At 40.4% G+C, this 19,764-nt stretch overlaps 1 protein-coding gene across 1 annotated transcript in view; it reads right to left on the reverse strand.

The window, feature by feature from the left end:
- The window catches only part of SUPT16H (SPT16 homolog, facilitates chromatin remodeling subunit), a 40,011-nt gene that overhangs the window by 8,498 nt on the left and 11,749 nt on the right, over positions 1 to 19,764 (reverse strand). Inside the window, exons 2-22 of the mRNA XM_045900498.2 lie at positions 15,663 to 15,755; positions 14,346 to 14,516; positions 12,994 to 13,146; positions 12,082 to 12,228; positions 11,314 to 11,465; positions 10,302 to 10,474; positions 8,549 to 8,639; positions 7,502 to 7,575; positions 7,258 to 7,370; positions 5,877 to 5,942; positions 5,669 to 5,764; positions 5,444 to 5,559; positions 5,201 to 5,354; positions 4,591 to 4,718; positions 3,921 to 4,056; positions 3,688 to 3,814; positions 3,267 to 3,385; positions 2,634 to 2,759; positions 2,184 to 2,296; positions 1,794 to 1,869; positions 1,249 to 1,418 (exon numbers count right to left, since the gene is read on the reverse strand). Of these exons, the coding sequence (XP_045756454.1) occupies positions 1,249 to 1,418; positions 1,794 to 1,869; positions 2,184 to 2,296; positions 2,634 to 2,759; positions 3,267 to 3,385; positions 3,688 to 3,814; positions 3,921 to 4,056; positions 4,591 to 4,718; positions 5,201 to 5,354; positions 5,444 to 5,559; positions 5,669 to 5,764; positions 5,877 to 5,942; positions 7,258 to 7,370; positions 7,502 to 7,575; positions 8,549 to 8,639; positions 10,302 to 10,474; positions 11,314 to 11,465; positions 12,082 to 12,228; positions 12,994 to 13,146; positions 14,346 to 14,516; positions 15,663 to 15,755 (2,594 nt within the window). The remainder of the gene's footprint in view (positions 1 to 1,248; positions 1,419 to 1,793; positions 1,870 to 2,183; positions 2,297 to 2,633; positions 2,760 to 3,266; positions 3,386 to 3,687; positions 3,815 to 3,920; positions 4,057 to 4,590; positions 4,719 to 5,200; positions 5,355 to 5,443; positions 5,560 to 5,668; positions 5,765 to 5,876; positions 5,943 to 7,257; positions 7,371 to 7,501; positions 7,576 to 8,548; positions 8,640 to 10,301; positions 10,475 to 11,313; positions 11,466 to 12,081; positions 12,229 to 12,993; positions 13,147 to 14,345; positions 14,517 to 15,662; positions 15,756 to 19,764) is intronic.

Genomic DNA, 19,764 nt, shown 5'->3' on the forward strand with positions numbered 1-19,764 from the left:
GAAAGTGATTTGATAGTTTCTTACAAAGTTGAACACTGACTTAACCACAAACCATAAGACCCAGCAGTGCCATCGTTTAGGTCATCTACCCAAGAAATGAAAACCTGTGTTTACACTTTAAAGACCTGTATGTAATGTTTATAGCAGCTATTCGTAAGAGCCCCCACATGGAAACAACTCAAACGTCTACTAAGTGGTAAATGAAGTATGGAATATCCATGCAATGGAATACTCCTCAGTAATAAAAAGGATGCACTCAACAACTTTAAAAATTTCAAAAGCACTGAGCTAAGTGAAGGATGCAAGATACAAAAGATTACATACTGTAGGCTTCCATTTATGTGAAATTCTAGAAGAAGCAATTCTATCACTGTACCGTGACATAAACCAGGGATACAACTGTGGGAAGGGGAATGACTATAAAGGAACTTTTAGGAGTGAAGAAGTATTCTATATCCTGATTATGATGGTAGATTTGAAACTGTATACATTTGCTACAACTCATCAAATCACATACTTAAATTGGTGAATTTTATTACACGTAAGTTTTCCCTCAATAAAAGTCATATACATTTACACATAATAGTTGTGACATCACACCACCTACATGCATGTTTCTTAGGAAAATGCTCAGGGAGACCATAAATTTGTATCTTTCTCATAACTTATTTCTACGTTCTCTCAACTCACTTCTTAAGAGGACGTTTACATTTATAGCACTTGCCCTTCACAGGTAAGGGGGGTGAGGGTGGAGGGCACAGCGAACTATACTCATGGCTACCCAGGCCTTACCCTTCACATCTAGGGAATAACATCTCCTGGATACGGAGTTCTCATACTTCCAAGAGAAACTGTTTTAGCTGAAGTGTGTAAATATGGATGTCAAAGGCTAAAATAAAAATAATTTCTATCTCCTCTTTCAATAAAAACAAGAGAAAGAAATATGCCTCCCTTTTTATAATTAAATTATTACGTCTTTAGATTTTTTTATATACGTATCAAGGAGAATAAAAAAAATCTTAGACTTTGTTTCTGTATGGATAAATATTCATCAACTACTGTTGGAATTTCAGGAAAAAGTTATTAACTCTAATAGATTCCAAATTTTTAAGTCCTGGGCTGTAACTCAACCCAAAGGCAGTTTTACCCTTAAGTATACCAGCACATTTTATATACAACACAGCACACTTACATTCTGTAACACAGGGCTCACCGGGTAAATGGGAGACTGCTGGCCAATTTACTTACTTCAACCATTCCTTGATGGGGTCTAGGGAGGCTACAGGAATGGCGTTGATCATCGTGACTTTCTTGCTGTAGTCCTTGTACACTATCACCATATCAAAGTTCTTCAGGTGAAACTGAACCCGCTCAAAGTGAATCAGCTCCACTTCATCCAAGGTCACCACAAAAGGTGGCTGTTAGGGAGAAACTGGATCACTACCACATAAGTCCCCTAAAGCACCAGTCTTTTCAAATTCTGTCAGAATCTTTTTTTTTTTTTTTTTTTTTAAGATTTTATTTGTTTGAGAGAGAATGAGCACTCCAGTTTTTTTTGGGAAAGACTAAAAGCAATACAATGTGCTGAGAAGCCTCAGTAAATGAATTTGTAAGATCAAAATCCTTCCTCAAGGAGAAAATAATTTAAGAAAACTTTAAAAAAAAAGAAAATAAAGTAACTATCAAAAATGAAAATCATCAGAAATAATAAGGAGCTAGTTTTCAAAACACCTATGCTTCCGCTTTCTTTTCTCTAACAATTTTCTTACTAAACGGAGGTAAGAAATACTCACCCACTCTGTAGCATTTACCAGCGCACTACTAGTGGGCTGAAGGAGGCAAGTACTCCTGTAAGGAGCTCCATTAAATCTGAAAAAGAATAAGAAAAAAGACTCAGATAAGATTGGGCCCATTGCAAGAGAAATTTGCTGCCCCAATACACTTCTTTCCTTTTCCCACCCCAGCATGCATACTGGAGAGTCATTTACAGGGGAAGCCTCTAAGTCTGAGCCACTCACCCCAGCCCTAAAAATGTTCAAGCAGGAATGGATGTCTCAGAGGTTTTCAATCAAAGGAAAAAGGGAATGATCTGTTATGTTGAGTTATTATAAAGGAAGAATAACTAATTTTTCTAATAGCTAGACAACCACACTTCAGGCCAAAAAGATGAGGAGATATGTTACCCCAAGTCCCTAAAAGGCACTTCAAATTCCAGTTCCTCCTTTGTTAGAGCCTCTACTTTCTCAATGAAATTTTTAAAGGCTGTTTTCAGTTTGTGCCTCATTTCTCGTTCCATCTGTAGAAGAAAAAAAAATACTAATTAACCACAGCCATCACTTTACTTGTTAATAGTACATCCCTTCAGCAAGCCCGAAGTGCTTCGACAGGCCTTAATTGTCACACCCATGATGCCGACACGGACACTGTCCTAGAGGCCATTACACCGTAACTGCACGGCCGAGGCGGCAACTGACGTCTCATCCACAAGCCACGGCATTAGGCCAACCCCGTACACACTCGAGTGGTTCCATAGAAAGATTCAGGGGTTGCTCATAAAATACGACTCACTGAACTCAGATCTGAAGCACAAGCTACGTCAGTACCCTGCACATACAACAGGAAATGTCACAGACCTGCTCAGCATAGAGGTCATCTCGGTCATGCATGTGCTGATGTTTGCCCAAGTCCGTGGTGATCTCTCCCACTTCTGTGTAGAACTGCACATCTGTGTGCCGCTTCTTCCCAAACATGATGGCATTCTGGGGGCAGAGGAGAAAGCACAAAAAAGAAGTCAGAAACTCAAAGAAGCAGATAACGACAACAAACAACATGAAAACAGAAATAATACCTACGCTGGAAACCATGGCATTTATGTAGAGATAGTTAAACCATCCCTGGGGTCATCATAAATAATGACATTTGGGAATGTGAGAGCATATGAATTTTAAAAAGTACTCCTATTTATTAGGATGGACTTTACAGATTATGCTGGAAATAAACTGTGTCTAAAGCAACATTTTTCTACTGCAGAAACAGGAATTTGGAGAAAACCTTATGTTTGGTGGTCGTTAGATATCACACCAAAGGAACGTACATGCTGAGCACCCTCTAGATTTCAGACACGGTGGACTTTATAAACATTATCTCATTCAACCTTCTTAATAATCTTATGTGACAGGTGGTATCACTCATCACTATTTTAAAGAAAAGAGGGTGACACAAAGATCTTGCCCAACGTCTGACAGCTAGTAAGGAGACAGGTGTACCTTGAGGTGAAAGTGCAAGACAATAATCATTTCTCCATCACACGGCTGAAACAAAGCGTGCTTGATGTTATTGTACAGGATATCCACTTTGTCTCCTCGAACAGAGGTGAAGCGGAAGCCTGGGGACAAACAAACGAAGCTGCTAAACGTCAAACAGGAGCATGAGTGGAGGCCAGAAGACACTGCATCCTTCCTGGCTGATGTGAACAGGGTCAGAGAAAATGCCAAAAACTATACAGGGCTTTCCATTCCTTGTGCCCACGAGGAATGTCAGTAGATTCCTCCCAGCGTTTCCCTGGTGTACTCTATTATCTGATCATCTACAAACGTGCCCCAGCGACAAAGCCCAGACCCATGAGATCATCCATACCATTGACATGGGCCCCAGCGACAAAGCCCAGACCCATGAGATCATCCATACCATTGACATGGGCCTCCAGTGACCCCTGCATCCTCTTTTGGGCAATGTTTGGGCGAATGTATAGATCTTTCAGTTTGGGATTACTCCGGTTGAGATTGATCACCAGGGAGTCTTGTTTCACGATGCCCTAAGCAGAATGAGAATTAATGTGAATCCTCACGTATGTCTGCTGTGTCCGCCAAACCCACACGTATCCTGTTACAGAAAGGTCCTTTGTTGGTGTTCAAGCTCACCTCCTTCTCCTTTTCTTCTGCTTCCCGGGTCTTATAGCGCTTCTGTACTTCTTTTATAATTCGGAAAGCATTCTGGAGGTTCAAGGCCGGTACTGTCTGTTCTCCAGGTGCCTTCATATTTGAAGCTCGGTACGTACTGTTAAAAAGGGGAAGCCAGAACTTATATAAGTTTCTGTATCAGGCTGGGTAACTTGCACTCTCTACTCTATTTTTAACTGACTTAGTATCTTTCAGGAAAAAAAGGTACCAGTGAATGGTAGGACAATGTCTGGAAAGCTGAAAAACATCTCCCTTTCTTCTCTCTTAAGTAGAGAATATTATAAATGGCTAATCCACTGGGTGGGAAATCACACTGATTTTTCAAATCTGGCATAGTCAATTATCCCATTCCATACCATGAAGGAATGGACTCCAATGAGGCACACATTTCCTATTTATGATTCTACTGCAAAACATATGTAATCAGTTTAACATATTTTCATGAGGATTCCAAATTGGGTTCCATCCTCAAAACAGTACAAAGCTAGCAGGATGATCCTAAACAGGTACCACCAAGGGAGGCTCTGCCATTCATAAGATGAGGGAGGACACAGCACAGACAATGAAATGTTTCTGAGAATACCGCTCCAACCAGCAGGGATTTGGGGATGGTCTTTTCCTGGGGACTCACATTTCCTTGACAAAAGTGGCTTCTGGGTTAGGAAAGATGTTGCCCTCATTCCTGCCCAGAGCACTGCCTGGGCAATAGAAGTTGATTCGCAAGTACGTATAATCTCCTTCCACGGACATGCTTATATTCTGCTCAAAGAAAGGAAAAGCATTGACAAAATAAACAGGTTTCTTTCCAAATTCAAGATTAGTAGTCATGGGGACACAAAGTTAAGTTGCGAGTTACAAGCTGACTGCTAAACCCAGCCTGTAAACCTCGATCTAGCTCTAATCAACTGTACCTTATTTTTTTATATGACCAAATGTGTGCTTCCAAAAGGACCACTGACTTCTCAGAGCACCTGGAGCCACATGTCCCACTACACATTAAAAAATGCTTAACGCAAATGATTTTTCTAGACTAGACCACTGAACTTTCTAACCAAATGAAAACTGGGGAGGAAGGCGAGTGACAGCAGGAGGCAAGGAGAGGAAAAGCTGATAAAGTGAGAAGGGTGGAGTCCAAAGGAGCAGAGGGTGGGAGGGACGGTGCAGTTCGAAAAAGAATGTGCGGAGAGCACAATTAGTAGTTTCCGAAACAGCCTGGATGGAGCCTGACTTGGCATTCATACCTTGATTGTGGCAATGTGAAAGGGCGTCGCGATACCGAACACCGGCATTATCACAGTTTCGTATTTCTTATCGATATAGATCTTCATTTCCCGAATATGTGGTTCCTTAGGCATCAAAGATGGGTTTTTATAGGACACGTTAGATTTGCGAGCTCTGGAGTGGGGATAAAAAATTTTTTTGAGAAATTTTTACAAATCACATGTGAACCTAAGACAACCTCGCTGCCCAACACAAACGCTTACTTCTGAATCTGTTGTTCTCCTTTCTGTTCTGTCAGTCGCCTCTTTGCTTCCTCATTGAGTTGAGCTGCCAGTTCCTTTTGATGTGCTCTTCGTTTCTCTTCTGCAGTCATCTCGTTCTAGAGAAAGACAAACCCAAGTCAGCAGAAGTGTCACTCCTACAAATGTGCCTCAGATACGAGCCATAGGACAGGTAGAGATCGATGTAAACTGAAACCGTAAACTCACTCGTGTTCTTTCTGTAAGTAATGCTGCCCGAGAACCTCTTCCCAACAGGTCCTCGGCCTCATCTTTCTCCTCCTCCTCCTCTTCTTCATCCTCATTCTGTGGGGAAAAAATCATACTCAGAAATTCGGTTTTAATCTTTTTAGCCAATATAATTTTTGCCTTTTCACAGTACCAAACTTCCTACACCACTTATCTTCCTTCTTCCTACCTTTAGAAAAATCCCCACGTTCTTCACTTTCTTCTTCACAGAAGTGAGAACAGTAGCTGGGCCATCCTGGAATAAAAGGAAGAAGTCAGATATTTATAAGAGCATTTAAATGAGGCACTTTCACTTTCTAGCCTCATATATAGGAGGGCAGGGCTTTGAAACTTCTGGATACTAAAATCTTTGACAATACATACATACAGATTTTATCTTCCCAACCTCATGAGGAACTGTAATTTGGGAGACAATACTGAGATAATGATTAAGAACACAGGCTTGATTTGAAACCTGGCTCAATCACTTCCTAGTGGTGACATCTGGCTACGGACTGCTTCTGCTCTGTGTCCCAGTTTTTTTTTTTTTTAAAGATTTTATTTATTTATTTATTTGAGACAGAGAGAACGAGAGAGAGAGAGTACATGAGAGGGGGGAGGGTCAGAGGGAGAAGCAGACTCCCTGCAGAGCAGGGAGCCCGATGCGGGACTCGATCCAGGGACTCCAGGATCATGACCCGAGCCGAAGGCAGTCGCTTAACCAACTGAGCCACCCAGGCGCCCCTGTCCCAGTTTTTTTATCCGAGGGTAGAATCTACTGCGCAGGATGTTAGAATTCAATGAATTACTGCATAAAAGTCCTTATATAATAAGAATACAAAAGTATTTGCTATTAAGCTTAAGAATCAGTTCTGGGGTGCCTGGGTGGCTCAGTTGGTTAAGCGACTGCCTTCGGCTCAGGTCATGATCCTGGAGTCCCGGGATCGAGTCCCACATCGGGCTCCCTGCTCGGCAGGGAGTCTGCTTCTCCCTCTGACCCTCCTCCCTCTCATGCTCTCTGTCTCTCATTCTCTCTGTCTCAAATAAATAAATAAAATCTTTAAAAAAAGAATCAGTTCTGATTTTAAAAAAAAAGGACACAAAGGCCCAGAACAAGCAAATCCTTAGAAAGTGGTTTAGTCATTACCTAGGTTTGGGAGGCTAAGGTACCGGGTTTCTTTGTGAGGTGATAAAATGTTCTAAAATTAGATTGTGGTGATGGTTGCACAACTGAAAATCACTAAATATTACTGAATTATACACTTTCAGTGGGTGAATTGTATGGTATATAAACTGTAGCTCAATAAAACTGTTTTTAAAGTAAAATAAAAGAATCAGTTCCCGTTATTATCATTACCAGGGTTCAAGCCACAAAGTAATGAATGGCTTGGTTTAAATCATTCCTGTACTTGAATGACAATCTCTGTTCCTAGCTGTATTAGGTCACTGTCCCGGATCCCTCCCTTCAGCTAGCATTTGACAAACACTTCCAAGAAAAAAACCCATATAGTACAAAATGTACCTCAAATGTCAGTTCACAAACACTCAAAAGTTGAAGAAGCAATACACACCTCATCCACAAGCACTGTGTCACCGATGAAGAGAGCATAGGTTTTCTCTTCTGGTTTCTTCCCTTCCTTGTTAGTCAGATCTGAGAATCCCAAATTGATGCTGAAAACCATCCCTACAACAGCAAACAGGAATCAGTGTCTAACTGTGAGAGAATGGAAAAGGGTAGATTTTACACAAAAAAGGGGGAAATAAAGCTATAGGAAACTACTCAAAAAAGTATTTTCCTAAAGCTGTAAAACTCACCCTTTTTCAGTTTGTACTGATTTTTACTATTAATTACTAAAGAGCCTTCACGGAATTCAATTCCCATTCCGAACCTAAAAAAGAAATGAAGAGAAACTTCAGCAATAGGCTAAAAGATCTCTAACATGGGTCAAGTACAATATATTCTATTGCAATTTTCAGGATAAGGCAGGCAAACATGTTGAGTGATTTGCCTCTGCTCATCAGTCAGTTAAGGAGCAGGATTTCAGGACAATCTTTGGGCTAATAATATGTTGAAAAGAATTTCCTAATTAAGTACCTCATGTAACATTTATTACATCAAGCCTTCTTTATTTTAGCTTACTCACCCATATTTAAATTTTAACAGTCTAACATGAAATCAAATTAAGCGTTTTCCTATAAACAACTTGGCAGACTGTTAATGGGTACATTACCAAGACTGTAATAAGTGGATTAAGCAAGGCGACTGTTAGTGGAATGTTGATAACTAGGATTCATTAAGTCGCCTGGGCTGGGACTTGGTACAGGTTAATATATTTCCTCTTGTCCATCAGAGAAATTCAGAAAGAAACTATATATCCCAGACTAGTTTTCATCTAAGGAAACTGACCAGAGCCTTTGTTTCCCAAAATGTCTTTGGTTCTCTAAGATGTTCTTAAGTATTTCTAAGTGTTCAATGGTCAAATACACCTGAGAAATGCTGAATTAAATAAAAATTGAAAAAAAAATGTAAATAGTAGGATATCACAGAGTATTTCATTTGCAAACGTGAGCTGAGGTATTCTAAGAGAGGAAATACAGTAAGTAATGTGCCCTAACACTAGTAAGTTAAGCCTAGAACACCTACTGGTATCTACTACATTGGTCTGGAAAAATCTCCACCCCATCCCTGGGTGTAGAAATGAAATCTTTCTCACATTCTCTGATAACACTATATGTTTGGCATGTAAGTTTAATATTTAATAGTCAGTAAATGATGGGTGAATCAATCTAAGAATATTTTGCCTGACCACGGCCAGTCAGGAAAACTGTCTCAGAGTGACAATGTACATCATCACATCTTACCCTAGATTTTTGGTGATTTTGTTCAGCAGCTCTGGCTTCTGCTTTTTAACCACGTCCATGACAGCATTATACACATCACATATCTTCACACCTAATGACAAGACAGAGAGGAAACAGTATCTTTCAGGAAAAAAAAAAAGTTTCATTTGGTTCGGTTTGTCAACATTTTTTCACCTGTCCCCTAAAGCAGAGTTTCTCAAGTGTGAACTAAGAAATTCAGCTGTGGGGTGCCTGAGTGGCTCAGTTGCCTGAGTGTCTGGCTCCTGATTTCGGCTTGGGTCATGGGATCAAGCCCCACATGGGGCTCTGTGCTCAGCATGGAGCCTGCTTGTCCCTCTTCCTCTCCACTGGCCCCTCCCTGCGTGTGCCTACGCGTGCTGTCTCTCTCCCCAAAATAAATAAATTAAAAAAAATTTTTTTAGGGGCGCCTGGGTGGCTCCGTCGTTAAGCGTCTGCCTTCGGCTCAGGTCACGATCCCAGGGTCCTGGGATCGAGCCCTGCTTCGGGCTCCCTGCTCTGTGGGAAGCCTGCTTCTCCCTCTCCCACTCCCCCTGCTTGTATTCCCTCTCGCTGTGTCTCTCTCTGTCAAATAAATAAGTAAAATCTTTAAAAAAATAAATAAAAAAAAAAATTTAAAAAAATTTTTTTAAAGATTTATTTGAGAGAGAGTGCATGCATGCACTCCAGCAGGAAGAGCAGAGGGAGAGGGAGAGAGAATCTCAAGCAGACTGCACTGAGCGTGGAGCCCGAACTCGGGCTTATGACCCTGAGGACCACGACCTGAGCTAAAACCAAGAGTTGCAAGCTTAACTGACTGCACCAATAAAAATCTTAAAATAAAAAAAAAAAAAGCAGCTGCAGGAGTAGTAGGGATTAGAAATTTGCATTTTTAAAAACGATTTACCTAGTCATTACAATGCTTGAGAATCACTGACTCAGGAGAACTATGGGATGCTAGGTAGTCTCAGGGAAATAATTTAAGAGTCGATAAATGGCATGACATTAAAGTTACACATTTTGAAAAACAGGACTACGGAATGGGTGAATTACTATGAGAAGGACTCCAGCCTTAACTTTTCACGATCCAGGATATGAATAGACATTTCAAGCCAGAATAGTCTAGATATGGTGGCCTCAAAGGGGTCCTTATCCTCACCAAGCTACCTGTGACTACGATTTCCAATGGGATTTCTCAAGATTGGCTTGAGATCTTGAGGAGGAATGGTGTCTAGAAGTGATGGGCACATAGGTGGGCTTAGAGTGGCTTAAAGGTGGAACACATAAAGTCCCATTTAGCCAACTGGGGGTGTGGAGTTTCAAGACAAAAGAGGTATGGTGTCAAGCACTTTGCTGCCTTTTGAGGTAGATAATTGCTTGCCTAGCAGAGTTGCTATTAGTTCTGTTCTTCGACTATGATTCCTTGTATCCACTTGATGTAGAATTAGCAATACAGGTTGTTGCCAGAGATACTAGTTCTCAGAACCTTCTAAAGAAAAGTAATAAGGCCAAGGTGTTTTATGAAGATCTGGACACAGAGGCCTAACCAGTCACAGTTTTTTGTAAACACCAATGTAAAACCAAAGTAACTACTCAGGCCTAAAAGAAGAATGAAGAATGAAATGCTAGGATGATTCAAGGTTAGTAAAATCTGATTCTATTTTAGTATAAGAGCCTCAGGAATAGAAATGCACATAAACACTAGAAACATTTTTGTTAACATCATTTCCAAACCTTCTTTTCTAAGCCACCTCACCATGTCTTAATTCCTTTAGCAGTTCCTCTTGAAGTTGGAGCAAAAAGTTGTAATTTTCTTGAACTTCCTGAGAAGGGTCAACCATCAAAGTGCGAACAAGGTTGGAGCAGTAAGATTTGAAGCGAATACCCATGGCACAAGTGATGGCCCCAAAATGCATGTGATTCTTGTCACTAGAGACCAAAGGAAGGAAGCATTCCATTACGCAAACGAGCAAAGTCCTTAGTATCACCGACATACGACATTTGTAATCACTACCTTTCCCTGCTCTATCCCAAAGCTGAAGCAGAAGGACTTAAACTTTTTTTTTTAAGTAAACAAACCAGGTTATAAGGGAGTAAAATTAGTGACAAAAACTTATAGAATAAAAATTCAGTGAAAAGCTGAGTTGTGGTGTCCTAAATAGACAAAGAATATACCAAATTCTATTCATTATAGTTCAATTCTATTCATTATAGTGCAGGGGAAAGCGTCACTTATCCACCAGCCACTGTGAACTGTAGTATTCATTATGAATTAGCCCTAGTCCCTTCAGCCTGAACAGGAAAAACAGCGTTCTCTACAATACTTTTAAAAATTAGAAGAATTACATTATGGCATATCTAATAATACCTTAATGGTTTTTCTCAACATGTTTTGCATTTTTTGTTGGTATTTTTAATCATCTGGAAAAGCAAAATCAAATAAATGCTCAAGTCAGAAATGAGTACCAATGTGAAATAAAATAGAAATAAGCTAGGGCGCCTGGCTGGCTCAGTCTGTGAAGTGTGTGACTCTTGATCTCCCAGTTTTGAATGTGAGCCCCACACTGGGTATAGAGATTACTTAAAAATAAAATCTTAAAAAAAAAAGAAGTATGTGTAGAATAAAACAACAAGATAACGTAGAAGGCAGACTAATGGTTATTCTGTCTCTTCCCACTTTTCTGAATTCCAGAATGAGCCCAAGAAAAAAACAGGCCAAAAGTTGAAACGCTCTGGTTGTTGTTATATTTTGAAGTTCTCATACTTACCTCACCACACTGAACTTGAGATTATAGTTGCCACCACTTTGAATGATAGGGGGGTAACACATTTCCACAGTAGAAGGGTCTGCCCCAGCTAGGTATTTTTTCTCTTCAATGGCCTTTTCCACAGACTCAGCCAGTTTGCTGTGTCGAACTTTCTGTAAGCATGCCCAGAAATAAAACAGTATTTACAATATTCATCAAACAGTGGCAAAGAGTTTTGGGTTTTTGGACATTATTGTTTGAAGACAACATATATCCTGATATCACTTGGGACGCTAAAAAAGTCTTATGAAATGGTCTACATGTCAGATAACACAGTGGTATACCTGCAAAGCCGATTTTGAGAACAATATGTGAATTTACAGCTATGGAAGGAATTCTCAAATAAAATACTGAATAACCTCAAGAAACTATAGCACAGGTTTATAGTTACTTTGAAAGAGAGATGGCAGGGCGCCTGAGTGGCTCAGTTGAGTGTCCAACTCTTGGTTTCAGCTCAGGTCATGATCTCCAGTTGTGAGACTAAGCCCTGCAAAAGGCTCCCTGCTCAGTAGGGAGACTGCTTGGGATTCTCTCTCTCCCCCCCCTCCCCCACTGCATGCACAGGCGCACGTGAGTGGTCTCTCAAATAAATAAATCTATGTATCAAAAATAAATTTATGTATTAAAGGCCTAATTTCAAAGAAGCTGAACACACACCAAAAAGCACTGCATGGGAGGGACTTATTTCTGCTTCATTAAAACAGTAAAGACTTGCCCCTCTCCATTTACCTCATCTGCGTCAACTATTTCCATGACTCTTTCCTTGAAGAATTTGTTGAAGACCTCAGAGGTGATGCTAGCTGCTTTCTTCATTAGGTTGAGCTCCCCATCCTCCTTTACAGCAATGGTATAGGCCACAACTGCACTGATATCTATCTGCAGTCAAAGTGATAAGAGTTTCTAACATGTAAATAGAGAATTGCTCAAGAAATGCATCGCTCCCTTGGGGCGCCTGGGTGGCTCAGTCGTTAAGCGTCTGCCCTCGGCTTGGGTCATGGTCCCAGGGTCCTGGGATCGAGCCCCGCATCGGGCTCCCTGCTCCGCGGGAAGCCTGCTTCTCCCTCTCCCACTCCCCCTGCTTGTGTTCCCTCTCTCGCTGTGTCTCTCTCTGTCAAATAAATAAAAATCTTAAAAAAAAAAATGCATCCCTCCCAATTTGACTATCATCAGTGAATATATCTGGTTATTTAGCAAACGATTCATCAGTAGTTTACAAAATATTGAACTACTCTTTTCTTGGATTGAATAAACATTTAAAATAGCTCTCTACCAGGTCACAGTGTGTATTCTAATAGGTATTACATTAATGAATCATTTAAATGTAAATGCAAATAATCCTCCCTAAAGGATTTTGTAAAGCCTGAAGAAGGAAGACAGGCAGGAGAGCAGGGAGAAAAAATATGTATTTTCTGGAATAAGAGATTTTTCTGTTTCCCTCTGAAATAGCTGAACTATCTTCCCAATGCCTCACCCCTGACTGAAAAGTCAAACTGCTTACTGCTCAGCCAAACAGAATGAAAAATGGAAATGTAAAGGAATACAGTTTTCCCAAAACAAATACTTTGCACTATCTGTTATGGAAGCCTCTCACACTTCTGTCTTCCCAACTGCCAATCTGTTTGTTTCCAGGACTATTCTTACTTTGTCAAAGCCCTCTTTGTTGAGGCAGTCATTCCAGTTCTTCATGAACTCTCCAGGGAATTTGTCTTTGCTGAACACTCCAATCTTCTTGCCATTCTTGCTTTCTTTAATGGCTTCAATCATTTTGTCAAAGCTGCTCTTATTGCTTTCATTCTATCAGTGCCCCAAAGAAAAAAAGGGGTTAATCAGTTTTAGAATTAGACATCTATGTTCTACTAGTAACAGGCAGAGACAAATATTTGGAACCCCAGAAAGAATAAATTCTCTCCTCATGCCCCATCTACTTCCTTGGGACAGACTATATAACACACTAAAAGTTAACACAAAATTTCTTCGGATATTTTTATATACTGAAGAGCCACATAAGTTGACAAGACTATTCTTTTTCTTTAGGAACAGCTAAAACACTCACACAAGGTGAACAATATTCTGAGAAAAAGTGCCAGAAAGTATGACAAAAAAGATTACATGTGGGGTACCTGGGTGGCACAGTAGATTAAGCATCTGTCCCTTGGTTTCGGCTCAGGTCTGCTCTCTGGGTTGTGAAATCGAGCCCGGCGTCAGGCTCTGCACTCAGCTCAGGGTCTGCTTAAGACTCTCTCTCTCCCGCTCCCTCTGCCCCTCCCCTACCACAGCATACAGGTGCCTGTGTGCATGCTCACATGCTCGCTCTCAAAAACATCTTAAAAAAAAAAAAAACCACGCGATAAAAACTGAAAAGGAGGTATATCTGTTTCCTTAAGGACATTTAAAATTATTTATTCTAGGGGCACCCAGCTGGCTGAGTCAGTAGAGCATGCGGCTCTTTTTTTTTTTTTTTTCTAAAGATTTATTTATTTGAGAGAGCGAGAATGAGAGAGAGTACATGAGAGGGGGGAGGGTCAGAGGGAGAAGCAGGCTCCTCGCTGAGCAGGGAGCCTGATGTGGGACTCGATCCTGGGACTCCAGGATCATGACCTGAGCCGAAGGCAGTTGCTTAACCAACTGAGCCACCCAGGCGCCCAAGCATGCAGCTCTTAATCTCGGGGTGGTGAGTTCGAGCCCCACACTGGAGGTAGAGATGACTTAAAAAAAAAAAAAAGTTATTTATTCTAATGAAGGTACTAAGATGAAAAAAACCAGCTGACAGTATCCTCGAGAATGGACAGATAAAGTGATTTTGCTACAGAACTGACAGGGTTACTGAACTTTTTTCTTCTTAACAACACAACAAAGATGTGACAGAACTTTGTAATTACAACCACAGTCAGCTAAAATCTTCCTCTGTATTCTTTTAAATTCTTAGAAGGCATTTCTATTCATCACTTTAAACATTCTCTCACATTTATGACATGTTCTTTATTAGTTCTGACCTTTTCCCGTATCAGCAGAGTGATGGCAGGGGCTCCATTAGCATTCTCATTGCCCTTAGTGTTGGCAATCTGTTTTAAAAACTCCACTTTCTTCTTGCTGGCCATAAAGATGATTTTGTCATCACAGAAGACCATGATAGTATCAGTCAGTTCATAACCAAAGAGCCATGTCTACAGGAAAAGACAGTATGTGATAACAGTATTTGCAGATAAAAAAAAATTGATGCACTTACTCAGAAATATTTATAAAATAAGGTATCCGGAATTAGCTTCAAAATAATGTAGATGCAGATACAAATGAAATGAAGCTGGCCAAGAGCTGGCAATTTATTGGATAATGGGTACGTGGGAGTTCACATGTATTATCTACTCTGATGTCTGAAATAGTCCATAATAAAGACCATCAGTTCTTTTGGATAATCTGTGTTTACAGGAACTATACTGTTGTTTAATAGGACAGAAATGCATAAAACCACAGACAAAGTAGCGCATCAGGGAACTGCACATTCTAGCTCCTCCAATGACTGCCAGTTGCCTACCAATTATTCATTTCTTCTTCCTCAGAAAGATGGGATTGTTAGCTGGGCACACTACTCTGCATGAAGACTATTTCCCATCCTTTCTTGCAGCTAAGTATGGCCATTAAGTTCTGGCCAAAAAGTTGTAAGTAGGAGTATTCTGTGAGACTTCAAGCAAGTCTCCTTATAAAGGGAAGGGTGTCTCCATTTTTTTTCCCTTTCTCCATTCTTTCTGCTTGGAATGCAGATATAACGGCTAGAGCGCTAGCAAATTTTGCACCACGGGCTGGACTCTATGTATGGCAGAGTAGAGACCTGAAAAACCCTGCATCCCCGAAGACTAACTAAAAGAAAAAGAACTGGGCCGCTGGGTGGCTCAGTCGGTTAGTCTGACTTTGGCTTAGATCCTGATCTGGGGTCCTGAGATCAAGCCACGTGTCCGGTCCGGCTCCACACTCAGCGGGGAGTCTGCTTCTCCCCTCTCTCTGCCCCTCCCCCCACTCATGCTCCCCCCTTCTCTCTAATAAATAAAATCTTCAAAAAAATAAAAGAGGAAGAACTGTTTTGCTTAATTCAGTTATATTTTTTTGTTATATCCCAGTTTACAGACTTCTCTTTCCTTATGTTCTAAGCACTCTCCAGTAAACTTTTATGTTTCTTTTTTTAGTTGAAGTATAGTTGTTTCTTTTTATAGAAGAATGAGACATGGGATTGAGGAATTAAACTTTTGATGTGGCTAGTGACTACCACGCGAACAGCGCAAGTCGATTCAGGGCTAAGACTGCCACAAAGCGCTCACCTGTAAGGCAGTTGATTTGGCATAAACAATTTCTTCATCAACACCCACTGATACAACAATGGCATCAACGTTGGCATACTCATCTTCTCCTTTCTGAAAAGTAAAGAGTAGGTAATTTGGTCATTGTCTTTTTATCCTCGTAAAACTGGACTACTTCAGTATTTCCTCAGGGTATATATAATTTTTTTCCTAATAGGAATGCCAACTTTGGGGCACCTGGGTGGCTCAGTCAGTTAAGCATCTGCCTTCGGCTCAGGTCATGGTCCCAGGGTCCTGGGATCGAGCCCCGCATCGGGCTCCCTGCTCCGCGGGGAGCCTGCTTCTCCCTCTCCCACTCCCCCTGCTTGTGTTCCCTGTCTCTCTCTGTCAAATAAATAAATAAAATCTTAAAAAAAAAAAGGAAATGCCAACTTTCAGGTACATGTTTGCTTGGCAGCCTCACAGTCATTAGTTACTCTGTTTGTTAAACAGCTTTATTGAGATAGAATTCACACACAACACAATTCATCCATTTAAAGTGTGCGGTTCAATGGTTGTAGTGTATTCAGAGTTATGCAACCATCACAGTCTAATTTTAGAACATTTTCATCTCCCCAAAAAGAAATCCATGAGCAATCACTACACATCTCCTCCCAGCTGTATGCAATCATTAATCTAACCTGTTTCCACGGATTCGTCTATTCAGGACATTTCATAGACATGGCCTTTGTGTCTGGCTTCTTTCACTTGACATGCTTTCAAGGTTCACCCGTGTTGTAGCATGTGTCAGTGTACTTTGTCCTTTCTGTCACTGAAAAACAATTCACTGTATGGATCTACCACACAGTATCTATTCATCAACTGCTGGACATTTAGGTTATTGCCATTTTTTGGCTATTATGAATAATGGTGCTATGAACACTCATGTATGTTTCTGTGTATACACACTTGAGCATATACTTAGGTGAAGAATTGCTAGGTCATATGTTTAACTCTCTGTTTAACTTTTTGAGGTTAATGGTTTAACCAGACTGTTTTCCAAAGTGACTGTACCATTTTATACTCTCAACAGCAATCTATCAGGGTTCCAAATTCTCCATATTGTGACCAACACTTGTTGACTTTTTTTATTAGAGCCATCCACTGGGTGTGAAGTAGTAACTCACTGTAGTTTTGATTTGCATTTCCCTGACAGCTAATGATGCTGAACACCTTTTCACATGATTACAGACCATTTGTCTACCTTTAAGTGCCTATTCAGATTCTTTGCCCATTCTGTAACTGAATTACTGCTTTATTATTAAGTTGTAAGAGTTCCTTTTATATTCCAGATATAAGTCTCTTGTCAGATAGCACTTGGCAAATTTTTCTCCATTCAGTGGGTTCTTTTCACTTTCATAATGATGCTGCCCTTAGAAACACAAAAATTTTTAATTTTGAAGGACTCCCAAATTATTTTCTTGTGCTTTTCATCTCATACCTAAGAAGGCTTTGTCTAATCCAAGGATATAAAGATTTACTTGTATTTCTATAGCAGTTTTATAGTTTTAGCTCTGATATTTAGATCTAATGATTAACTTTGAGTTAATTTTTGTGAATGGTATGGGGAAGGGGCCTAAGTTCATTTTTTTGCAGAGGGATATCCAGTTTGAAAAGACTGTTCTTTTCCCATTGAACTGTCCTGGTCAAAAACCAAATTATAGGGGCGCCTGGGTGGCTCAGTCGTTAAGCGTCTGCCTTCGGCTCAGGTCATGATCCCAGGGTCCTGGGATTGAGCCCCGCATCAGGCTCTCTGCTCATCGGGAAGCCTGCTTCTCCCTCTCCCACTCCCGCTGCTTGTGTTCCCTCTTTCGCTGTGTTTCTCTCTGTCAAATAAATAAAATCTTTAAAACAAAACAAAACAAAACAAAACCAAATTATATATTTTTAAAAAAGCAAATGATACTGGGGCGCATGGGTGGCTCAGTCTGTTAAACATCTGACTCTTGGTTTCAGTCATGATCTCAGGGTCATGAAATCAAGCCCTGCATCAGGCCTCGTGCTCAGCAGGGAGGATGCTTGAAGTTCTCTCTCTCCCTCTGCCCCCCTCACTTGCGTGCGCTCTCTTTCTCTCTAATACATACATAAATTAAAAAAATCAGGTGATGCAAATGTGAAGGTTTGTTTCTGGATTCTCAATTCTATTCCATTATCTATGTTTCTATCCTTACACTAATAGCATGTTGTTTTGATTATTGCAGCTTTGTAACTAGTTTTGAAATTGAGAGTGTGAGTCCTCCAACCATTAACTACTCTTGTGAATAACTCTGTAAGACCAAAAGACTGGTAATTATGGGCTAGACGGTCAAATCTCTGACTTGCCTATAAAGTCAAGAAAAACATCTATATAAGACTCTTCACGTCTAGGCTTCTGGTTGCCAGTAAGAATCCAAATATAGTATCAATTAAGGTTTCTGTTGAATTTCTCTACCACAACAAAATACATAGGACAAAGAGTTACCACATAGAAACTGTATGTATTCCTCCACTGATTTTCAGTGAGAAAACATTTTCCTTCAGGTTGGTCAAGTTTTATCATTAGTTCTCACTGACGATGCAAAAGCAATGGTAGTTAAAACACCTAGAGCTTTAACATGAATCCAGGCAGTGCCACCAAAGTAATTCTTTACTACTGCATCGTCATGGGGGGGGTGGGGAGGGGCAGTTTCTCTAAGAATGTCTTTGATGCAGCAAAAATGATTAATAGTAAGAAATCCCAATCCTTGAGCATGTCTTTTCAATATTCTGTGTAAAGAAATGGGACGTACACACAAAGCACTTCTATGTGTAAAGTTAAGTATGATGGTTGTCTTAAGGAAAACTTTACAATTATCTGAATAACAAGTTGAAGGAGCCATTTAGCAGACCTGGGTATCGAGCATACATTTTCTTGAAAATGAGTGAAGTGAGCCTGTTGCTTCAAGGAAAATGAATGATGTCTTATGTAGTTAATGATAACATCTGTAACATTTAGAAGACCTACACAACTGAGAGAACCAATGCATGATGTTACAAAGTCATACATGGGGGGCGCCTGGGTGGCTCAGTTGGTTAAGCGACTGCCTTCGGCTCAGGTCATGATCCTGGAGTCCCGGGATCGAGTCCCGCATCGGGCTCCCTGCTCAGCGGGAAGCCTGCTTCTCCCTCTCCCACTCCCCCTGCTTGTGTTCCCTCTCTCGCTGTGTCTCTCTCTGTCAAATAAATAGATAAAATCTTAAAAAGGATGCCTGGGTGGCTCAGTTGGTTAAGCGACTGCCTTCGGCTCAGGTCATGATCCTGGAGTCCCGGGATCGAGTCCCGCATCAAGTCCCGCATCGGGTTCCCTGCTCGGCGGGGAGTCTGCTTCTCCCTCTGACCCTCCCCCCTCTCATGTGCTCTCTCTCTATCTCATTCTCTCTCAAATAAATAAATAAAATCTTTAAAAAAAAAAAAAAAGTCATACATGGGTAAAGGATCAAAGGTACAATAACCGGAGTATAAAAAGTATAATATTGTGGTTTCAAATTCTAAATTACAACTAACTTTTAAAAGATTACTACTTCTTGAGTTCCAATGTAGTAACAAAGTATATCCATAATTACCTAAAAAGGTTATGAAAATAACCCCCCCTTCCAGCTTCATGTATCTATACTTGATGCAACCAATATAAAGAAAGGCTCACTGGGGTCCTGAATAATTTAAGAATGTAAAGGGTCCCGCTATCAAAGTTTGAGAACCACTGTGCTATATTATTGCCATAGCACATTAACACACTAGTCTTGGCATTAAACATTCTCTCCTCTCAATTTTTGCTACATATACTCCAATTCTTCAATAAACATGGATTTTGTGGCAATAATATTACCACCACCTTGATAACCTCCCAAAATTTGCAACAGGCGCCTGCCTATATTTAATGCTTATAGGTTCTAGATACAGATCAATCTATATCCCCCACCCCAAAATATCTATCTGCAAAAAACACCACTGAAATTAGTCAAAAAGTCCATTGTTATTTTTTGAAACTTGAAGTCTTGGTTCAGTCAATATTTTTCAACAAAGAAAACGGTATCAACATGTATAAAAATTCAAAATACACAGTAAT

This window comes from Mirounga angustirostris, unplaced genomic scaffold (genome assembly GCF_029215605.1).
Source record: "Mirounga angustirostris isolate CCGP_5_RB_7025 unplaced genomic scaffold, mMirAng1.0.hap1 SCAF_9, whole genome shotgun sequence".
Taxonomy (NCBI): Eukaryota; Metazoa; Chordata; class Mammalia; order Carnivora; family Phocidae; genus Mirounga; species Mirounga angustirostris.